This window comes from Heteronotia binoei, chromosome 9 (genome assembly GCF_032191835.1).
Source record: "Heteronotia binoei isolate CCM8104 ecotype False Entrance Well chromosome 9, APGP_CSIRO_Hbin_v1, whole genome shotgun sequence".
Lineage (NCBI taxonomy): Eukaryota > Metazoa > Chordata > Lepidosauria > Squamata > Gekkonidae > Heteronotia > Heteronotia binoei.
Window position 1 is genome coordinate 118707826 of NC_083231.1, and position 18478 is coordinate 118726303.

The window sequence follows — 18478 nt, forward strand, 5'->3', positions numbered from 1 at the left end:
GGAAATTTCTTTGCGCAAGGAGGGATAAGGTATCACATCCATCAAACTGTGGACAGGGAGGGGGGGGAGAGGGGAGAGGATGGAAGACACCTGTCCTGAAGTGATACGACCCACCATGAGCTCTTTTTCCTGTCCAAATCAATCTCGGAAGGTTACCTGATGCAAAGACTGCACAATTAGATGCATCCACGCGAGTCTTGCTGCGGTGTGTTCCATACGAAGCTGCCTTCTACTGAATCAGACCCTCGGTCCATCAAAGTCAGTCTTGTCTACTCAGACTCGCAGCGGCTCTCCAGGGTCTCAAGCTGAGGTTTTTCATGCCTGCTTGCCTGGACCCTTTTTTGGATATGCCGGGGATTGAACCTGGGCCCTTCTGCTTACATATGAACAAATGAAGCTGCCCCTTCTACTGAATCAGACCCTCGGTTTATCAAAGTTAGTATTGTCTACTCAGACTGGCAGTGGCTCTCCAGGGTCTCAAGCTGAGGTTTTTCACGCCTAATTGTCTGGACCCTTTGGAGATGCCGGGGATTGAACCTGGGACCTTCTGCTTACCAAGCAGATGCTCTACCACTAAGCCACCGTCCCTCCCCTTAGACATGTGAACATATGAAGCTGCCTTCTACTGAATCAGACCCTCGGTCCATCAAAGTCAGTCTTGTCTACTCAGACTGGCAGAGGCTCTCCAGGGTCTCAAGCGGAGGTTTTTCACGCCTACTTGCCTGGACCCTTTTTAGTTGGAGATGCCGACGATTGAACCTGGGACCTTCTGCTTAGCAAACAAATGCTCTACCACTGAGCCACCGCCCCTCCCCTTAGACATATGAACACATATGAACATATGAAGCTGCCTTCTACTGAATTAGACCCTCGACCCATCAAAGTCAGTCTTGTCTACTCAGACTGGCAGCGGCTCTCCAGGGTCTCAAGCTGAGGTTTTTCATGCCTATTTGCCTGGACCCTTTTTAGTTGGAGATGCCGGGGATTGAATCTGGGCCCTTCTACTTACATATGAACAAATGAAGCTGCCCCTTCTACTGAATCAGACCCTCGGTCTATCAAAGTCAGTATTGTCTACTCAGCAGCAGCTCTCTGGGGTCTCAAGCTGCGGTTTTTCATGCCTCCTTTCCTGGACCCTTTTTAGTGGGAGATGCCAGGGATTGAACTTGGGACCTTCTGCTTACCAAGCAGATGCTCTACCACTGAGCCACCGTCCTTCCCTGAAGTGGAAATGATCCGACTAGCTGTCTTCAGAATCATCCACCAAGAGGGAAAAGAGGCACCAATAGGCGAAACAATCCAGGGGCTGATCTGCGATGATGGAAAACTCAGCAATGTGAAAACAAAAGGAGTCCCATAGCACCTTTTATTATTATTATTATTATTTATTTATTTGACTTAATGAATCAACCCATCCCGGCCATAGCTGTGCTCTGGGCGATGTACAACAATAGATAAAACAATGAATCACCAGATTTCAAAATAAAAGTAATTTCAGTCCCGATGGCATCTTATTCAATTGCTGCTGGTCTGTATTTCAGAAATCAGATACTTTAAAGAAGGGGTGTCAAAAATGCAGTACAGGGGCCATATCAGGCCCCCGGAGGGCTCCTATCAGGCCCCCGAGCAACTGGCTGTCATCTGCTTCCTTCTCCCTCTCCCTCGCTTCCTTCTGCATCTCAACTTGCTTTGTCAGGCTTTCTCTATCGCACAGCAGAGCTACTGAGCCAAACCTCTCTTCCTTCTATTGGTTGAGGCTCCTGGTCCCCTGGGGAAGGAAGGAAAGAGCCAGAGCCTTCTTTGCCCAGCTTCCTGAATTCCATGGGAGAGATACAAAGAAAGCACCTTTAAGACCAACGAGTGCTAACGCTTTAAACATAGTTTAATTGTGTTTATCGGTGTCCTTTATAAAGTTTCTATCTCTGCTACCTAATCTTAAATAGGTACTCACACGGCTCGGCCCAGGAAGGTCTCGTTTATGTCAGTTTCGGCCCTCATAAGAAATGAGTTTATTATTTGGTTCTCTTGTCTACTCAGACTCGTATTTCATTCTTATTTCTCTGTTCATGCTATTTTATGCAGTATTTCTTTGGACTATTTCTTGCAATGCTATTGAATGATATAATTTTATGCTCTTCATATGCATTTGCAAGCCAAAGATCGTTGTTTTTAATAAAGATTTATTTATTGGGAAAAAAGAGGGGGGAAAAGAAATGAGTTTGACACCCCTGCTTAAAAGATTCATAACATTTGCGGCAGGGTGTGTGAGCTTTTGTGAACAGTGACTCCCGAAAGCACTTCCCCTGCCACAAATTTCGTTAATCCTTAAGGTGTTCCTGGACTCTTGCTCTTTTCTGCTGCTACAGACAGGCTCAGACTGGCAGCAGCTCTCCCAAGTCTCAAGGTGAGATCGTTTGCATCACCTTCTCCTGAATCCTTCGATCTGGAGATGCCGGGGATTGAATCTGGGACCTTCCGCATGCCGAGCAGAGGCTCTACCACTGAGCCACAGCCCTTCTCCATTAGTCTCCGGGGTCTCAGGCAGAGGTCTTTCCAATCACCTCCTGCCTGGTCCTTTCAACTGGAGATGCCGGGGATTGAACCTGGGATCTTCTGCACGCCAAGCAGATGCTCTACCACTGAACCACAGCCCTTCTCCATTAGCCTCCAGGGTCTCAGGCTGAGGTCTTTCCAATCACCTACTGTCTGGTCATTTCGACTGGAGATGCCGGGGATTGAACCTGGGACGTTCCGCATGCCAAGCAGATGCTCTGTCCCTGAGCCACAGCCCCTCCCCCAATGGGTTAATGAAGGGATACAGTTTGGGCTCTGTTGAGGACGGAGAAGGTCCTTAAAAGGTTTCTTCCTTTGTAGAGGCTTGGCTTCCACAACAGAACTCGACATCTTTTCATTTGTTTTCTGCTCTATTAAATATAATCTTCTCGCTAAGCGCGGCGCTGGCTCAGTAATAACGGGGGATTATTTTGCATTTCTAAACAGCAACTGGCATTCGCTGGATGCGTCATTCAAGCAAGAGATGAGGGTGAGATGCATTGCACACGACAGGAGCCAGCGTCCAAATGCACATTTCGAACTTTTCTTCCCCCTTAAAAAGATAAAGGTAGTCCCCTGTGCAAGCACCAAACGTTTCCGACTCTGGGATGACGTTGCTTTCACAACGTTTTCACGGCAGACTTTTTACGGGGTGGTTTGCCATTGCCTTCCCCAGTCATCTCCACTTTCCCCCCAGAAAGCTGGGGACTCATTTGACTGATCTCGGAAGGATGGAAGGCTGAGTCAACCTTGAGCCTGCTACCTGAACCCAGCTTCCGCCGGGATCGAACTCAGGTCGTGAGCAGAGCTTAGGACTGCAGTACTGCAGTTTTACCACTCTGCGCCACGGGGCTTAATCAGGCCTTAAAAATACAGATGCACTTTATGCAACCTGACAACTCATCCAGGCTTTAATACACACACACACATATATATTGCCAGTTGTGCCCTATATTTATAGCCCTTTTAAGACAAAATTATACACTGTCCAAACTCGCATGGCTATTAAAAGCTTCCCCCCGCCAACCAAATAATAAGACACAATTTTTTGAAAAAGAAAAGCTCTGAAACAATCGTGGCAGCAATTAAGCCATCCACGGCTCCAGGGCCGGTGCGTGGAATTAGGCAAAGGAGGCTATTGCCTAGGGCGCCACCTGGCCTAGGGGGCGCCACTGGGCATTCCCTCCCCAACGCGTGATTTTGGCTCCTGACTGTTGTCCCCTTGTCCTCTTCCACCACCAAGCTGCCCTCAACAAAGCCAAGTCACACACCCCCCCCCCACTTCCCAATGTGCGACTTGGCCTCCCACCTCGTCCTGTCCCGCCACCCTCCTTCCTGGCGTGGCCGGCAAGCAATTGTTCTCACCATTTTTTATAACTTATCGCATTTTTTTTTTAAAAAAAAATAAAATAAAAAAACCCAGTAAATTAAAAATGTGAAAAGTTTCAAATTTGGCACTCTTTGTTTCCCCTGTTTTTTTTTAATAATGGGGGGAGGCGTTAGTGGGCGACTTGCCTAGGCCAGGGGAGGCCAACGGTAGCTCTCCAGATGTTTTTTTGCCTACAACTCCCATCAGCCCCAGCCAGCATGGCCAATGGCTGGGGCTGATGGGAGTTGTAGGCAAAAAAAAAAACCATCTGGAGAGCTACCGTTGGCCACCCCTGGCCTAGGGCACCAGAAAGCCTAGCGCACTGGCCCTGCACGGCTCCCCAAAATGACTCTCTTTTAATCAGGCGTACACAAAAAAAGGATGGGAAAACCACACAGCAAACCATCCGCGAGGCATCGCCGGCTCAAAACGTATTTTCTCCGGCCTCGCTTCCCAGAGAACGAAGCATTACTCATCGGCTCTGAATTATTCAGTCTTCTGGGCTGCCGCCCGCAGAAGGGAATATGGAATTTACAGCGGCCCGCTGCATGCGTTTAATTAATCTGCACAACACTTGTTCCATACCCCCGTCTCCCGTAACCCAGCCGTGGGAGGACACAGAAGTCCAGACAGGTGCGTTCTGAATCTCTCCGGCTAAACCCGCCAGAGAGAAGGTCAAACGAGGACAGTCGCCTCTTGCCTCAAGATTATCAGGGGCTTTAGAAGGGTGGAAGCCACAAGTGGCTCTTTCACATATATTGTGTGGCTCTCGAAGCCCTTACTGCCCCATCAGCTGGTTTTGAGAAGGCATTTCTCTCTTTCAATCACTTCTCCAAGTCAAGCCACTGTAGATTCCTATCCCCTCTCAGCCGCCTCCTCTCCAGGCTAAACATGCCCAGCTCCTTCAACCTTTCCTCATAGGACCTGGTCTCCAGACTCCTCACAATTACATAGTGAAAACATCAAACAGCAGTTTAATGCAAGTTAATCAGGAAAGAAGGTGCTGGGTTCTGGGATGGGATGGAACCCTGAGATGCTAGGTTTCCTAGTGCGAGTCTCTCCTGTTCCCTGCCTGAAAGGGAGGTTTTGAGGATTACTGTGAAGCAGGCGTGGAATTCTAGCAGGAGCTCCTTTGCATATTAGGTCACACACCCCTGATGTAGCCAATCCTCCAACAGCTTACAAAAAAGGAGCCTTATAAGCTCTCAGAGGATTGGCTACATCAGAGGGTGTGACCTAATATGCAAAGGAGCGCCTGCTAGAATTCCACCCCTGCTGTGAAGCTCTCTCAGCACAGAAAGATCTAAAAGTATTAGTAATGGACTGCTGTTGTCAAAGATGTTTGCGAAAATATCTCCTTGAATTAGTTAGAGCGATTCCTCAGTGGAACAGGCTTCCTCGAGAGGTGATGGGCTCTCCTTCCTTGGAGGTTGTTAAACAGAGACTAGATGGCCATCTGACAGCAATGAAGATCCTGCGAATTTAGGGAGGGGGGGGTATCTGAGTTTCCTGCATTGTGCAGGGGGTTGGACTAGATGGCCCTGGAGGTCCCTTCCAACTCTGTGATTCTATTAGGAAGAACTTCCTGACCGTTAGAGTGGTTCCTCAGTGGAACAGGCTTCCTTGGGAGGTGGTGGGCTCTCCTTCCTTGGAGATTTTGAAACAGAGGCCAGATGGCCATCTGACAGTGATGAAGATCCTGTGAATTTAGGGGAAGGTGTTTGTGAGTTTCCTGCATTGTGCAGGGGGTAGGACTAGATGGCCCTGGAGGTTCCTTCCAACTAGGATTCTATTAGGAAGAACTTCCTGACCGTTAGAGCGGTTCCTCAGTGGAACAGGCTTCCTCCTCGGGAGGTGGTGGGCTCTCCTTCCTTGGAGGTTTTGAAACAGAGGCTAGATGGCCGTCTGACAGCGATGAAGATCCTGTGAATTTAGGGGGAGGTATCTGTGAGTTTCCTGCATTGTGTAGGGGGTTGGACTAGATGACCCTGGATGTCCCTTCCAACTCTAGAATTCTATGATAATTAGTATTTGCTGGGTAGTCCCCTGTGCAAGCACCAGTCGTTTCCGACTCTGGGGTGACGTCGCTTTCACAATGTTTTCACGGCAGACTTTTTACGGGGTGGTTTGCCATTGTCTTCCCCAGTTAGCTACACTTTCCCCCAGCAAGCCGGGGACTCATTTGACTGACCTCGGAAGGGTGGAAGGCTGAGTCAACTGCGAGCCGGCTACCCGAACCCAGCTTCTGCCGGGATCGAACGCAAGTCGTGAGCAGAGCTTAGGACTGCAGTACTACAGCTTTAACACCCAAAACCTGTTCTTCCTCAGGAAGCCTTTAAGCATGTGCAGAAAGCAAAATGGAGCTTCGGTGATACGAGCGACAAGAAACGTATACTTTAAAAAATACAACGTACTGTGGATCGAGCCGTACTTACATGATACAGAGCCAGGACTGCTGATATTGTACCCCCGTGACGGTCGCTGTGACACCCTGAATTGTATCCGACAGGAGGTGAACTATCCCCCCCAAAAAAGGGAGAAAAAGAAAGAAATACAAGTGTTTAATAATTAAGGCCGTCTCACTGGAAATCACCAGTTTAAAAGATCAGGGAGGACTAGAAGGGGATGGGAAAAACCCCTGCCTGAGATCCTGGGGAGCAGCTGCCAGTCCGAGCAGACGATAAAGACTTTGAGCCACAACAGACACCCTATGAGGTGGGTGGGGCTGAGAGGGCTCTCCCAGCAGCTGCCCTTTCAAGGACAACTCCTGCAAGAGCTATGGCTGACCCAAGGCCATTCCAGCAGCTGCAAGTGGAGGAGTGGGAAATCAAACCCGGTTCTCCCAGATAAGAGAGTTCTGGCTGACCCAAGGCCATTCCAGCAGCTGCAAGTGGAGGAGTGGGGAATCAAACTCGGTTCTTCCAGATAAGAGTCCACACACTCAACCACTACACCAAACTGCATTTAAAGTTAAAGTTGCTTTCTTTCCACCTCTCTCCCCATCTATTTCCTTCCTTCCTTCCTTCCTTCCTTCCTTCCTTCCTTCCTTCCTTCCTTCCTTCCTTCCTTCCTTCCTTCCTTCCTTCCTCTGACATTCATGTCTTGTGGCTCTCAGACATCTGATGTTTATTCTCTGTGGCTCTAACGTTAAGAAGAAGAAGAATTGCAGATTTATACCCCGCCCTTCTCCCTGAATCAGAGACTCAGAGCGGCTTACAATCTCCTTTACCTCCTCCCACAACAGACACCCTGCGAGGTGAGTGGGGCTGGAGAGGGCTCTCCCAGCAGCTGCCCTTTCAAGGACGACCTCTGCCAGAGCTATGGCTGACCCAAGGCCATTCCAGCAGCTGCAAGTGGAGGAGGGGGGAATCAAACCCGGTTCTCCCAGATAAGAGTCCAGACACTTAACCACTACACCAAACTGTTAAGCAAGTTAGGCCACCCCTGCTCTGGATTGTCACAATGCAAATTCTCGTTAATTACAGGCAGCTTCAAGACTTCCGATAGGGTTAATCTGAGCGAGCGAGAGCCGCGCGGACCTTACCATTCCCTTCCCTCGGGGCCCCCGAATCGGTGAATAAAGTGCTCATGATTTTGTCAAAGTTGCAGCTTGGCTCGGCGTTGTCCGAGTCTTCGGCGAAGTGTTTCAACATCTCCCGCAGGACGTCGTCCAGAGAAGTTGCCGTCTCGTCCAGGATGATGCTGGCTCGGGCCAGGAAGCCGTCAAGGTCGCGGTGAGCTCGAACCTCCTCCTCGAAATTCTTTAATTTTAGGTACTGCGATGCGGGGCAGGGGGTGGGGTGGGAGGAAGAGAGGCAGCTCTTTAGAATGTTTCGACAAGACTCGGCTGTGTGGCAGAAGTAGATTAAGAAAATAAAAAGAAGAAGGTGAAGGTATCGGATTAATATCCCACCCTCCACTCCAAAGAGTCTCAGAGCGGCTCACAATCTCCTTTCCCTTCCTCCCCCACAACAGACACCCTGTGAGGTGGGTGAGGCTGAGAGGGCTCTAACAGCAGCTGCCCTTTCAAGGACAACCTCTGCCAGAGCTATGGCTGACCCAAGGCCATTCCAGCGGGTGCATGTGGAGGAGTGGGGAATCACACCCGGTTCTCCAGATAAGAGTCCGCACACTTAACCACTACACCAAACTGGCTCTCAGATTTATACCCTGCACTTCTCTCTGAATCAGAGTCTCAGAACGGCTTACACTCTCCTATACTCCTCCCACAACAGACATCCTGTGAGGTGGGTGGGGCTGGAGAGGGCTCTCACAGCAGCTGCCCTTTCAAGGACAACTCCTGCCAGAGCTATGGCTGAACCAAGGCCATGCCAGAAGCTGCAAGTGGAGGAGTGGGAAATCAAACCCGGTTCTCCCAGGTAAGAGTCCGCACACTTAACCACTACCCCAAACTGGCTCCCCATTAGCTGCCCAGAGTCCGCTTGCGGAGTGTGCGGCATATCAATCAAAAGTCTCAGAGCAGCCTACAATCTCCTTTACCTTCCTCCCCCACAACTAACACCCTGTGAGATAGATGAAGATATTGGATTTACATCCCGCCCTCCACTCCGAAGAGTCTCAGAGCGGCTCACAATCTCCTTTCCCTTCCTCCCCCACAACAGACACCCTGTGAGGTGGGTGGGGCTGAGAGGGCTCTCACAGCAGCTGCCCTTTCAAGGACAACCTCTGCCAGAGCTATGGCTGACCCAAGGTCATTTCAGTAGGTGGAAGTGGAGGAGTGGGGAATCAAACTCAGTTCTCCCAGGTCAGAGTCCGCACACTTAAACACTACACCAAACTGGCTCTCAAGAAGAAGAATTCCGCTTTTTAAGGTGGCTTTTTAAGGAATAAAAAAGTCCCTGCAAGGAAAAATACTGAAGAAGAAGAAGATATTGGATTTATATCCCACCCTCCACTCCAAATCTCAGAGTCTCAGAACGGCTCACAATCTCCAATATCTTCCTCCCTTCGGGTAGTGAAGGGTGGGGTATAAATCTAATCTCTTCTTCTTCTTCTTCTGATGTTGCCTCCTGGCTCTGGGATTTAGGGGATTAGTGCCTCTGAATGTGGGGGTTCCCCTCCGCCCCCACGGCTAGTAGCCACGGCTAGACTTAGCCTCAGTGAATCTAACTCATCCCATTTTAAAGAAGACCGCCGCTTTATATTCCGGCCCTTCTCTCTGAATCAGAGTCTCAGAGCAGTTTACAATCTCCTATATCTTCTCCCCCCACAACAGACACTCTGTGGGGTGAGTGGGGCTGAGAGGGCTCTCCTAGCAGCTGCCCTTTCAAGGACAACTCCTATGAGAGCTCTGGCTGACCCAAGGCCATTCCAGCAGGTGCAAGTGGAGGAATGGGGAATCCAACCCTGTTCTCCCAGATAAGAGTCCGCACACTTAACCACTACACCAAACGTGATTGCAGAGGCCTATATGGTAGGGTTGCCAGAACACCACCCCCCTCCCCCCCGGTGGATGGGGGAGTCTCTCACCACCAGCCCCTGATGCTGATTAGCTGGCTGGCGGGGGGGGGGAGGTGTGTGTTTTACCCCCCAAAAGAGCGAGCTCCAGTCAACACTGCAGCGACAGGTCTGTATCACTTCCAACATGAACGGGAAGCGATGTCTTCACGCTGACGTCAGGGTGACGCTCTGGCACTTGGGGAAAAAACCTGATGGTAGAAGCCAAATTTACCATAGAGGTTTTGCCCAAAGATTGCTGCCCAAAAGTCATATGATGATGTCACTTGCAGGTCATTTCAGAAGCGATGCATGTTCGAATAACAGACTCTTGCTCAGTCCTCCAAGACTACAAGCACCATAGAGCAAGCCAGACAGATTGGACAGTATCAGTCTCCTTTCTGTCTGGTCTACTATCACTCACCCTCTCTGATTGGTAGCATGTAATCTCGGGGAACTTCCTTCTTCCTGTTCTCCTCCTCTTCCCTCTTCTTTGTTCTTCCCTGCATGCATCTGGAGGAGCAGCATGGCGTCCCTCCTCCTGCTCTGAACTAAGCAGATGGCCTACTACAATCCAATGCCATCCAGTTAGCTAGATTAGTTTAGTCGCTCTCTCTCTCTCCACTACACTAATACGTTACCTTTTCCTTTAATAAACCCACCGTTATTGGTTTCTTAAATTAAAGCAAAGGCTCTCTGTGCAGTCTGTGAGGGAGTGTGGCAACCATCTGACTAGGCCACGCTGCTGCGGTGAAGCTCTTAAGGAGCGCTCTGCTAAGTGAAGGTATGGACGGCCGCCTGACCAGTCCAGCCATCCTAAACCAGACCCCACAAAATAGGAGTCAATTGCACCTTTAGTTTTATTCAGAATGTGAGCTTTCGTGTGCATGCACACATCTTCAGTCTAGGGTTGCCAAGTCCAATTCAAGAAATATCTGGGGACTTTGGGGGTGGAACCAGGAGACATTAGGGGTGGAGCCAGGAGACATTAGGGGTGGAGCCAGGAGACAATAGGGGTGGAGCCAGGAGACATTGGGGGTGGAGCCAAGATCAAGGCTGTGACGAGCATCATTGAACTCCAAAGGGAGTTCTGGCCATCGCATTTAAAGGGACGGCACTGTGAGGAAATGACCCCTCTTTCCCAAATATTATAGTCACAAGCACGGTTGCCAGGGCGCCTGGAGAAGTGAGCTTGCACCCGTCTGGCCAGAGAGTGCGAGTAAAGCCATCCAGGAACCAAATAGGACTCATGTGTACAAGCAGCATTATTGTGCTGGCATTCTAAACAGGCACGAAGTGCTTGCCAAGATATACGAACGTTTCCCCCGTCACTGAGCGGGCCCGCCATGGTGAGGAAGAAGCTGCACCGCCACGGAGCTGTCCAGGCGACCGGTGTTGAAGCGCTAAGCATGGAAACCACTGTGTTTCGCTAACACCACTTGTAGCCATCTTTCTGCCAGGCTGGACTTCATTCCTTCTTAGTGGGAATCTCACGTACGCACCCTGAGTCATTCCTAGCCCGCAAGCAACCCATCCATTTTATGAATGGATTAACTGCTCAACCGTTGATCCTAATTGCTCAGCAATATCCTGAACAATAACTCTTGCCCAGGAGATGATGGTAAAAGAGGAAGGATCTCTCCTGTCACATCCAAGTCTTTTGTATACACCGGGGATACCTAGGTCAATATTTGATTCCCTATTGTCACCTTCCCAGATAATCCCATCTCATCCCAAGCACCCAGCCATTTCCATACTGATACCATCGGAGCCGCCTCAGGCCCTGTCGCAACCTGGAAGTTTCCAGGATGCCCAGGACGAAGGTGAAGTTCATTGGTCAAAGCAAACATCCAATCAGGTGTCACCAAAGACTCACCATTGGTTCAGCCGATGTCCAGCCTTCGTGGTCATCAGCAGAACCTCCCATCTCCCCTCCCAGTCACCTCCCATCCCCTCGGGACTTAGGTGACTCTTTATAACCTGTGGACTAGCTACCCACAGGTGTGCTTCTATTCAGCCACCCATTTACCGCTGTGTAGATACATCCCCGATTCCTGATCAGTTTCGGGCCCTTCCCCCACTCCCTCAACTGTCGCCTTCGAAGTCTTCCTTGGAGTCTGCGAGAGGTAATATCGTCCTGTATGTCTACCCTTATATGTACCCCTATCGATCTATCTATATTTCCTTAGACCTGTGTGAATGTGTGATTGTTTTGTATTTTATCCTTGTGTGAAAGAACTATTATTCTAAAATAAATTACAATTGATTTTACTAAATTAGAGTCCATTTTATTGAGCATTTACTATCTGGATGGTTGAGCCTGGTATACATTTGGTAAAAAAATTCCTATTAAGCCGGGTGTCCACCTAACTAATTCCCCAACCTCGTTTTGAGGGCATTTCGGCTAACAGCACACCTTTTCAATTCCTTCCTTCCATAGGAAATAATGAAGGATAGGGGCACCTTCTTTTGGGGCTCATAGAATTGGACCCCCTTGTCCAATCTTTTTGAAACTTGGGAGGTATTTTAAGGAGAGGCACTAGATGCTATACGGAAAATATGGTGCCTCTACCCCAAAAAAACAGCCCCCCTCCCAGAGCCCCAGATACCCCGTTGATCAATTCTGCATGATTTTCTATGGGAATAAATCTCCAAAGGGAATAACAGAGTTCCCAGCAGACATTTCCCTCCCCCCTATCTTCAGACGAGGAATGAGGTACAGTAAGCAGAGCCACATAGAGCTGGCGGGGTTTGGAATGCCAAGCGGCGCAAAGTTAAAAACCAATAGCAGAATAGTAAAATTAACAGATTCAGAAAACCTTTGATCTGGGTTGAATTAGCGTGGGAAAACCATCAAACAGTAACACGTCAGAATGTGAGAATGCCTGTTAATTATTCTATTGCTAAGAAACCTGGGTCAAAAAGAAGGCATTTCTTTCCCAGAAGTTTTTCCTGTCCAACTAATTTACCTTTCAACATGTAACATAAATATATACATCGTTCTAGTTTGCCATTAGGAAAAAGACATTAAAATATAGTAGAAGGTGGGTTTAATATTTTAATGTATTTTTTATATTTTAATGCATTTTTCCGAATACAGTGGGAGGGCTTCTAGTGCCCTGGCACCGCTGGTGGACCTCCTGATGGCATCTGGTGTTTTCTGGCCACTGTGTGACACAGAGTGTTGAACTGGATGGGCCACTGGCCTGATCCAACATGGCTTCTCTTATGTTCTTATGTGACACAGAGTGTTGGACTGGATGGGCCTCTGGCGTGATCCAGCAGGGCTTCTCTTATGTTCTTATGTGACACATAGTGTTGGACTGGATGGGCCACTGGCCTGATCCAACATGGCTTCTCTTATGTTCTTATGTGACACAGAGTGTTGGACTGAATGGGCAGACCTGATCGAACATGGCTTCTCTTATGTTCTTATGTCTGGGGTAGTGATGCTCTGCATTCTTGGTGTTGTGGGGGGTCACAGTGGGAGGGCTTCTAGTGTCCTGGCTCCTCTGGTGGACCTTCTGATGGCACCTGGTGTTTTTGGCCACTGTGTGACACAGAGTGTTGGACTGAATGGGCCACTGGCCTGATCCAACATGGCTTCTCTTATGTTCTTTTCTCTGGGGCAGTGATGCTCTGTATTCTTGGTGGTGGGGGGTGGGGGCACAGAGGGAGGGCTTCTCGTGTCCTGGCCCCCCTGGTGGACCTCCTGATGGCACCTGGTTTTTTTGGCCACTATGTGACATAGATTGTTGGACTGAATGGGCCGGCCTGATCCAACATGGCTTCTCTTATGTTCTTATGTCTGGGATAGTGATGCTCTGTATTCTTGGTTCTGGGGGGGCACAGTGGGAGGGCTTCTAGTGTCCTGGCCACACGGCTGGACCTCCTGAAGGCTCCTGTTTTGGACTGGATGGGCCACGGGTATTTGGGCGGGGGGGGAGGTATGAAAGAGCATAATAAAATTTAGAGCAGGGGTGTCAAACATGCAGTTCGGGGGCCAAATCAGGCCCCCGGAGGATTCCTATCAGGCCCCCGAGCAACTGGCCATCATCTGGTTCCTTCTCCTTATATCTTGCTTCCTTCTGCGTAACAACTTGCTTCGCCAGGCTTGCTTAATTGCACAGGAGCTACAGAGCAAAACCTCTATTTCTCCATTGGCTGAGGCGCTCCCCTTGGGGAGGAAGGATGGGAGGAATAGCTTCCTTTGCCAGGCTCTCTCAATCGCACAGCAGAGTAACTAAGCCAAGCCTCTCTTCCTTCCATTGGCTGAGGCTCCTCCCCACCCCATTCCCCTGGTGAAGGAAGGAAAGAGCCAGAGCTTCCTTTGCCCTGTTCCCTGAATCCCATGGGAGAGATACAAAGAAAGCATCTTTAAGACCAACGAATGCTAACGTTTTAAGCGTGTTTTAAGTTTTTTAAAATATATATATTTAATTGTGTTTGTCAGTGTTCTTTATAAAATTTATATCTCTGCTACCTAAGCTTATATAGGTACACACATGGCCTGGCCTGACATGGCCTGGCCCAACAAAGTCCAGCACAACAGATCCAGCCCTCATAACAAATGAGTTTGATAACCAGGGCTTTTTTTGTAGCAGGAACTCCTTTGCATATTAGGCCACACACCCCTGATGTAGCCAATCCTCCAAGAGCTTACAGGGCTCTTAGTACAGGGCCTGCTGTAAGCTCCAGGAGGATTGGCTGCATCAGGGGTGTGTGGCCTAATATGCAAAGGAGTTCCTGCTACAAAAAAAGTTCTGTCAATACCCCTGATTTAGAGATTCCGGAACTCTGCTCCCGTGAGCTCCTGCCCAAAATGAGTCCTGGTTATTCATCAGGCGCCCGGAGGATAAACTGAGCACTAGCTGGGGATCAAGAGGGGCACCCTCTCTGCCCAACCACCTCAAGGAAACATGTCATGGGATTCTGAGAGCATTCTTTGCCCAGGGGTGCCCCTTCCGGCTGACTCCGGAAGGCAGAGCCCAGGGGAGCGTTAATAAACATCAAAAAGGTTCCGTCCAGAGATCTGGACGGGGTAAAGCCTTTTTGGCAGGCAAGATGAAAGCCCCGGAAAGGGCAGCCCCCTTGAATGCCGGACTGGAAAACTGGCACTGGCCGTTTGCAGAAACAGGAAATTAATTTCCCTTTTTAAAATCATCGTAGAGCAATTGGAGGGCTAATCTTGCTGTAGCTGCAGTGAGCCAGAAACAATTATTTCATTCCCCGGGCGTGAGCCAGCCGGGATGGATCTGAGGGCAAAGGAAGTCGAGCCTCTGCCTCCTTTGGAAATCGACGCGAGGAAAGAGGAGGGAGAGGAGCTGCCCTGGGTGTGCCATTCCCAGTAGAAAAAAACCCCAGCAAACTGTGAACTTTTCTCCCTTTCTCACAATACAAGAGTGTTGGACTGGATGGGCCATTGGCCTGATCCAACATGGCTTCTCTTATGTTCTTATGACCTCCTGATGGCACCTGGGGTTTTTTGATCACTGTGTGACAAGTGTTGGACTGGATGAGCTATTGGCCTGATCCAACATGGCTTCTCTTATGTTCTTATGACCTCCTGATGGCACCTGGGGTTTTTTGGTCACTGTGTGACAGGAGTGTTGGACTGGATGGGCCATTGGCCTGATCCAACATGGCTTCTCTTATGTTCTTATGACCTGATGGCACCTGGGGTTTTTTGGTCACTGTGTGACAAGAGTGTTGGATTGGATGAGCCATTGGCCTGATCCAACATGGCTTCTCTAATGTTCTTATGATCTCCTGATGGCACCTGGAGTTTTTTGGCCACTGTGTGACAAGAGTGTTGGACTGGATGAGCCATTGGCCTGATCCAACATGGCTTCCCTCCAGTGTTCTCTCTAGGCTGAGTTAGTGTGAGCTAGCTCCCAGAATTTTAGCCTCCAGCTCACACATTTTTGTCTTAGCACAGGAAGGAGGATCCCAGAGCACACAAATTTATTCAGTAGCTCACAACTTTAATGCCAGTAGTTCAGTAGAATTGTTGCTCACAAGACTCTGAAGCTTAGAGGGAACATTCTCTCATGTTCTTATGCAGGGGTGTCAAACATGCGGGCCAGGGGCTAGATCAGGTCCCCAGAGGGCTCCTATCAGGCCCTCAAGCAACTGGATGTTGTCTGCTTCCTTCTCGCTCTCTCTTGCTTCCTTCTGCATTGCAGCTCGCTTTGCCAGGCTTGCTCAATCTCACAGGAGCTACAAAGCAAATCCTCTATTTTCTCTATTGGCTGAGGCTCCTCCCTTGGGGAGGAAGGGGGGGAGGGACAGTTTGCTTTGCCAGGCTCTCTCAATAGCACAGCAGAGCGACTGAGCCAAGGCTCTTTTCCTTCTATTGGCTGAGGCTCCTCCCCTTCCTGGTCCCCTGGAGAAGGAAGGAAAGAGCCAGAGCTTCCTTTGCCCAGTTCTCTGGATCACACGGGAGAGATACAAAGAAACTCCTTTAAGACCAACGAATGTTAATGTTTTAAGCATGTTTTTTAAAATAAAAAAAAAACCTTTGTGTTCGTCTCTGTCCTTTATAAAGCTTATATCTCTGCTACCTGTCATTACATCTTACAATGTCATTACATCTTACAATGACCCGACCTGACAAGTTCTCATTTATTTCAGAGAGCCAGTTTGGTGTAGAGGTTAAGTGTGTGGACTCTTATCTGGGAGAACTGGGTTTGATTCCCCACTCCTCCACTTGCACCTGCTAGCATGGCCTTGGGTCAGCCATAGCTCTGGCAGAGGTTGTCCTTGAAAGGGCAGCTGCTGTGAGAGCCCTCTCCAGCCCCACCCACCTCACAGGGTGTCTGTTGTGGAGGAGGAAGGTAAAGGAGATTGTGAGCCACTCTGAGACTCTTTGGAGTGGAGAGCGGGATATAAATCCAATATCTTCATCTACCTCACAGGGTGTCTGTTGTGGGGGGGGGGAGGGAAAGGAGGTTGTGAGCCGCTCTGAGACTCTTTGGAGTGGAGAGCGGGATATAAATCCAATATCTTCATCTACCTCACAGGGTGTCTGTTGTGGGGGAGGAAGGGAAAGGAGATTGTGAGCCGCTCTGAGACTCTTCGGAGTGGAGGGCTGGATATAAATCCAATATCTTCTTCTTCTTCATAACAAATGAGTTTGACATCCCTGTTCTTACGAGTAAGATTCAGCACTGGACCACTACCTGGCCTTTTCTCTGCTCAGGGCGGGCCCTTTCCAAAGCCAGTTCTGATTCGTTAGGACTCAATATTTCATTTCTAGCCTGCCTTTCTCCACCAGGGGGCCTCACAGCGGCTTACCTCACCCACCACTCCTCCATTTTTTTTTTTTCTCACAACAAGCCTGCGAGGTGGGTTAGCCTGCAAACACACAACTAGCCAAAAGTAATCTCGTGATCTTCCACAGCAGAGCGGGGAATGAAATCTGGGTTGCCCGAATCCTGGCTCATCACTCTGGCCCAGGGGTGGCCAAACTGTGGCTCGGGAGCCACATGTGGCTCTTTGCCCTATATTGTGTGGCTCTTGAACCTCTCACTGCCCTATTGGCCTGCTTGCAGAAAACATTTCTCTCTGTAAAAGACTTCTCCAAGCCAAGTCAGTTGGTGGCTTGGAGAATGCATTTAAAGTTAAAAGTTGCTTTCTTTGCACCTCTCCCTTCCCTCGAACCCCATTTATTTGCCTGCCTGCCTGTCTAGTGGCTCTCAAACATATCAAGTTCATGTCTGGTGGCTCTTACATTAAGTAAGTTTGGTCACCCCTGGTCTAGGCTCTACACCGTACTGACTTTCATACTTATTTGCACAGTCTGTGACTTTTTCCACTAACAGTGAATCTTGTTGATTCTGACCCACAAAGCTGGAAGGGTGCTCATTCAGTGGGGCAGATCCAAAGGTCTAAACCTCCCCATAGCGCCACAGCGGTACAGTTGTTGAGAGCGGTCTACAGTGGTTTAGTGGTCTAAACCTCCCCATAGTGGTACAGTGGTTGAGAGCAGCGGACTCGAATCTGGAGAGCTGGGTTTGATTCCCCGCTCCTCCTCCATACGAAGCTCTGCTTAGAATCAAGTCTCGGTGAGCTCCGCAGGCCTTACGCTCAAATGGGTGACGACAGGACGGAAGACCAAGCCAGCCTTATGGTAAACCTGAAACTGGTTTTAATTTTTATTTTATTGAATTTTGCGGATTTATAGTCCACCCTTTCCCAAGATGGGCTCAGGGCAGATTACAACACAGTAAACAGTTAAAATTACACAATAAAACAGTTAAAATTAAAAGGTTTAGAAATAACCACCCAGAATGAAGGTTGGGGGGGGGGGGGGTGGTTTGTGTGAAATTTCAGGCAGAAATGAATTACTGCACAGAGAAGGAAAAAACTGAATAATTTCACTGATAAAAGAAGTACCCTCCACAACCGAGCATTTCAGGGATTTGGATAAAAAAGGATTTACTTAGAGACAGCAAGGTATGTAGATGACTTCCATTTAGATTAGAGGGATGGTACAAACCTGAAGCACGGAAAGGCAAGTCCATTTTTATTTTATTTTATTTAAAAAAAAAAACCCTTGTACTTACTTTTCTTGATGTGTGTAATAAAACGCACCCAGCGCCTTCACTTTCTGCTGGAAAAGAGGAGGAAAAGGTTACAATCGTAGTCATTCTAACACTTTGCAGATTTAGGTTTTTTCATCTTTTTTCTATCTCAAAGGCTTGGAAGAAGTATAAATAATGCGGAAAACCCCACCATTATCCTGAATTATTTCCCTATTTTATAAAATATCCTGCTTTTCTCTCTTTCTGGGACTGAAAGAAGCTTTCAGGACATCATTTGCTCCTCCTCCATTTCCCCAAAACAGCCCTGTGAGGGAGGCCAGGAAGAGAGTTTGTGACATGCTCAAGGTCACCCAGCAAACTTCCAAGGTAGAAGTGGGGATTTAAACCCAGGTCACCCAAGGTCCTAAGTTTGTCACTCTATCCACAACACCCAGGGGTCGAATTCTAAGCAGGAGCTCCTTTGCATATTAGGCCACCCCGCCCCTGATGTAGCCAATCCTCCAAGAGCTTACAAAAAAGAGTGTTCCAGCCCTTTAATCATTCTAGTTGGCCT

General features: G+C 48.9%; 1 protein-coding gene across 1 annotated transcript in view; it reads right to left on the reverse strand.

Moving 5' to 3' along the window:
- Positions 1 to 18030, reverse strand: part of SLC4A11 (solute carrier family 4 member 11) — a 124946-nt gene extending 106916 nt beyond the window's left edge. Inside the window, exons 1-3 of the mRNA XM_060247417.1 lie at positions 17947 to 18030; positions 7467 to 7698; positions 6358 to 6439 (exon numbers count right to left, since the gene is read on the reverse strand). Coding sequence (XP_060103400.1) covers positions 6358 to 6439; positions 7467 to 7698; positions 17947 to 18030 — 398 coding nt within the window. The remainder of the gene's footprint in view (positions 1 to 6357; positions 6440 to 7466; positions 7699 to 17946) is intronic.
- Positions 18031 to 18478: the final 448 nt, after the last annotated feature.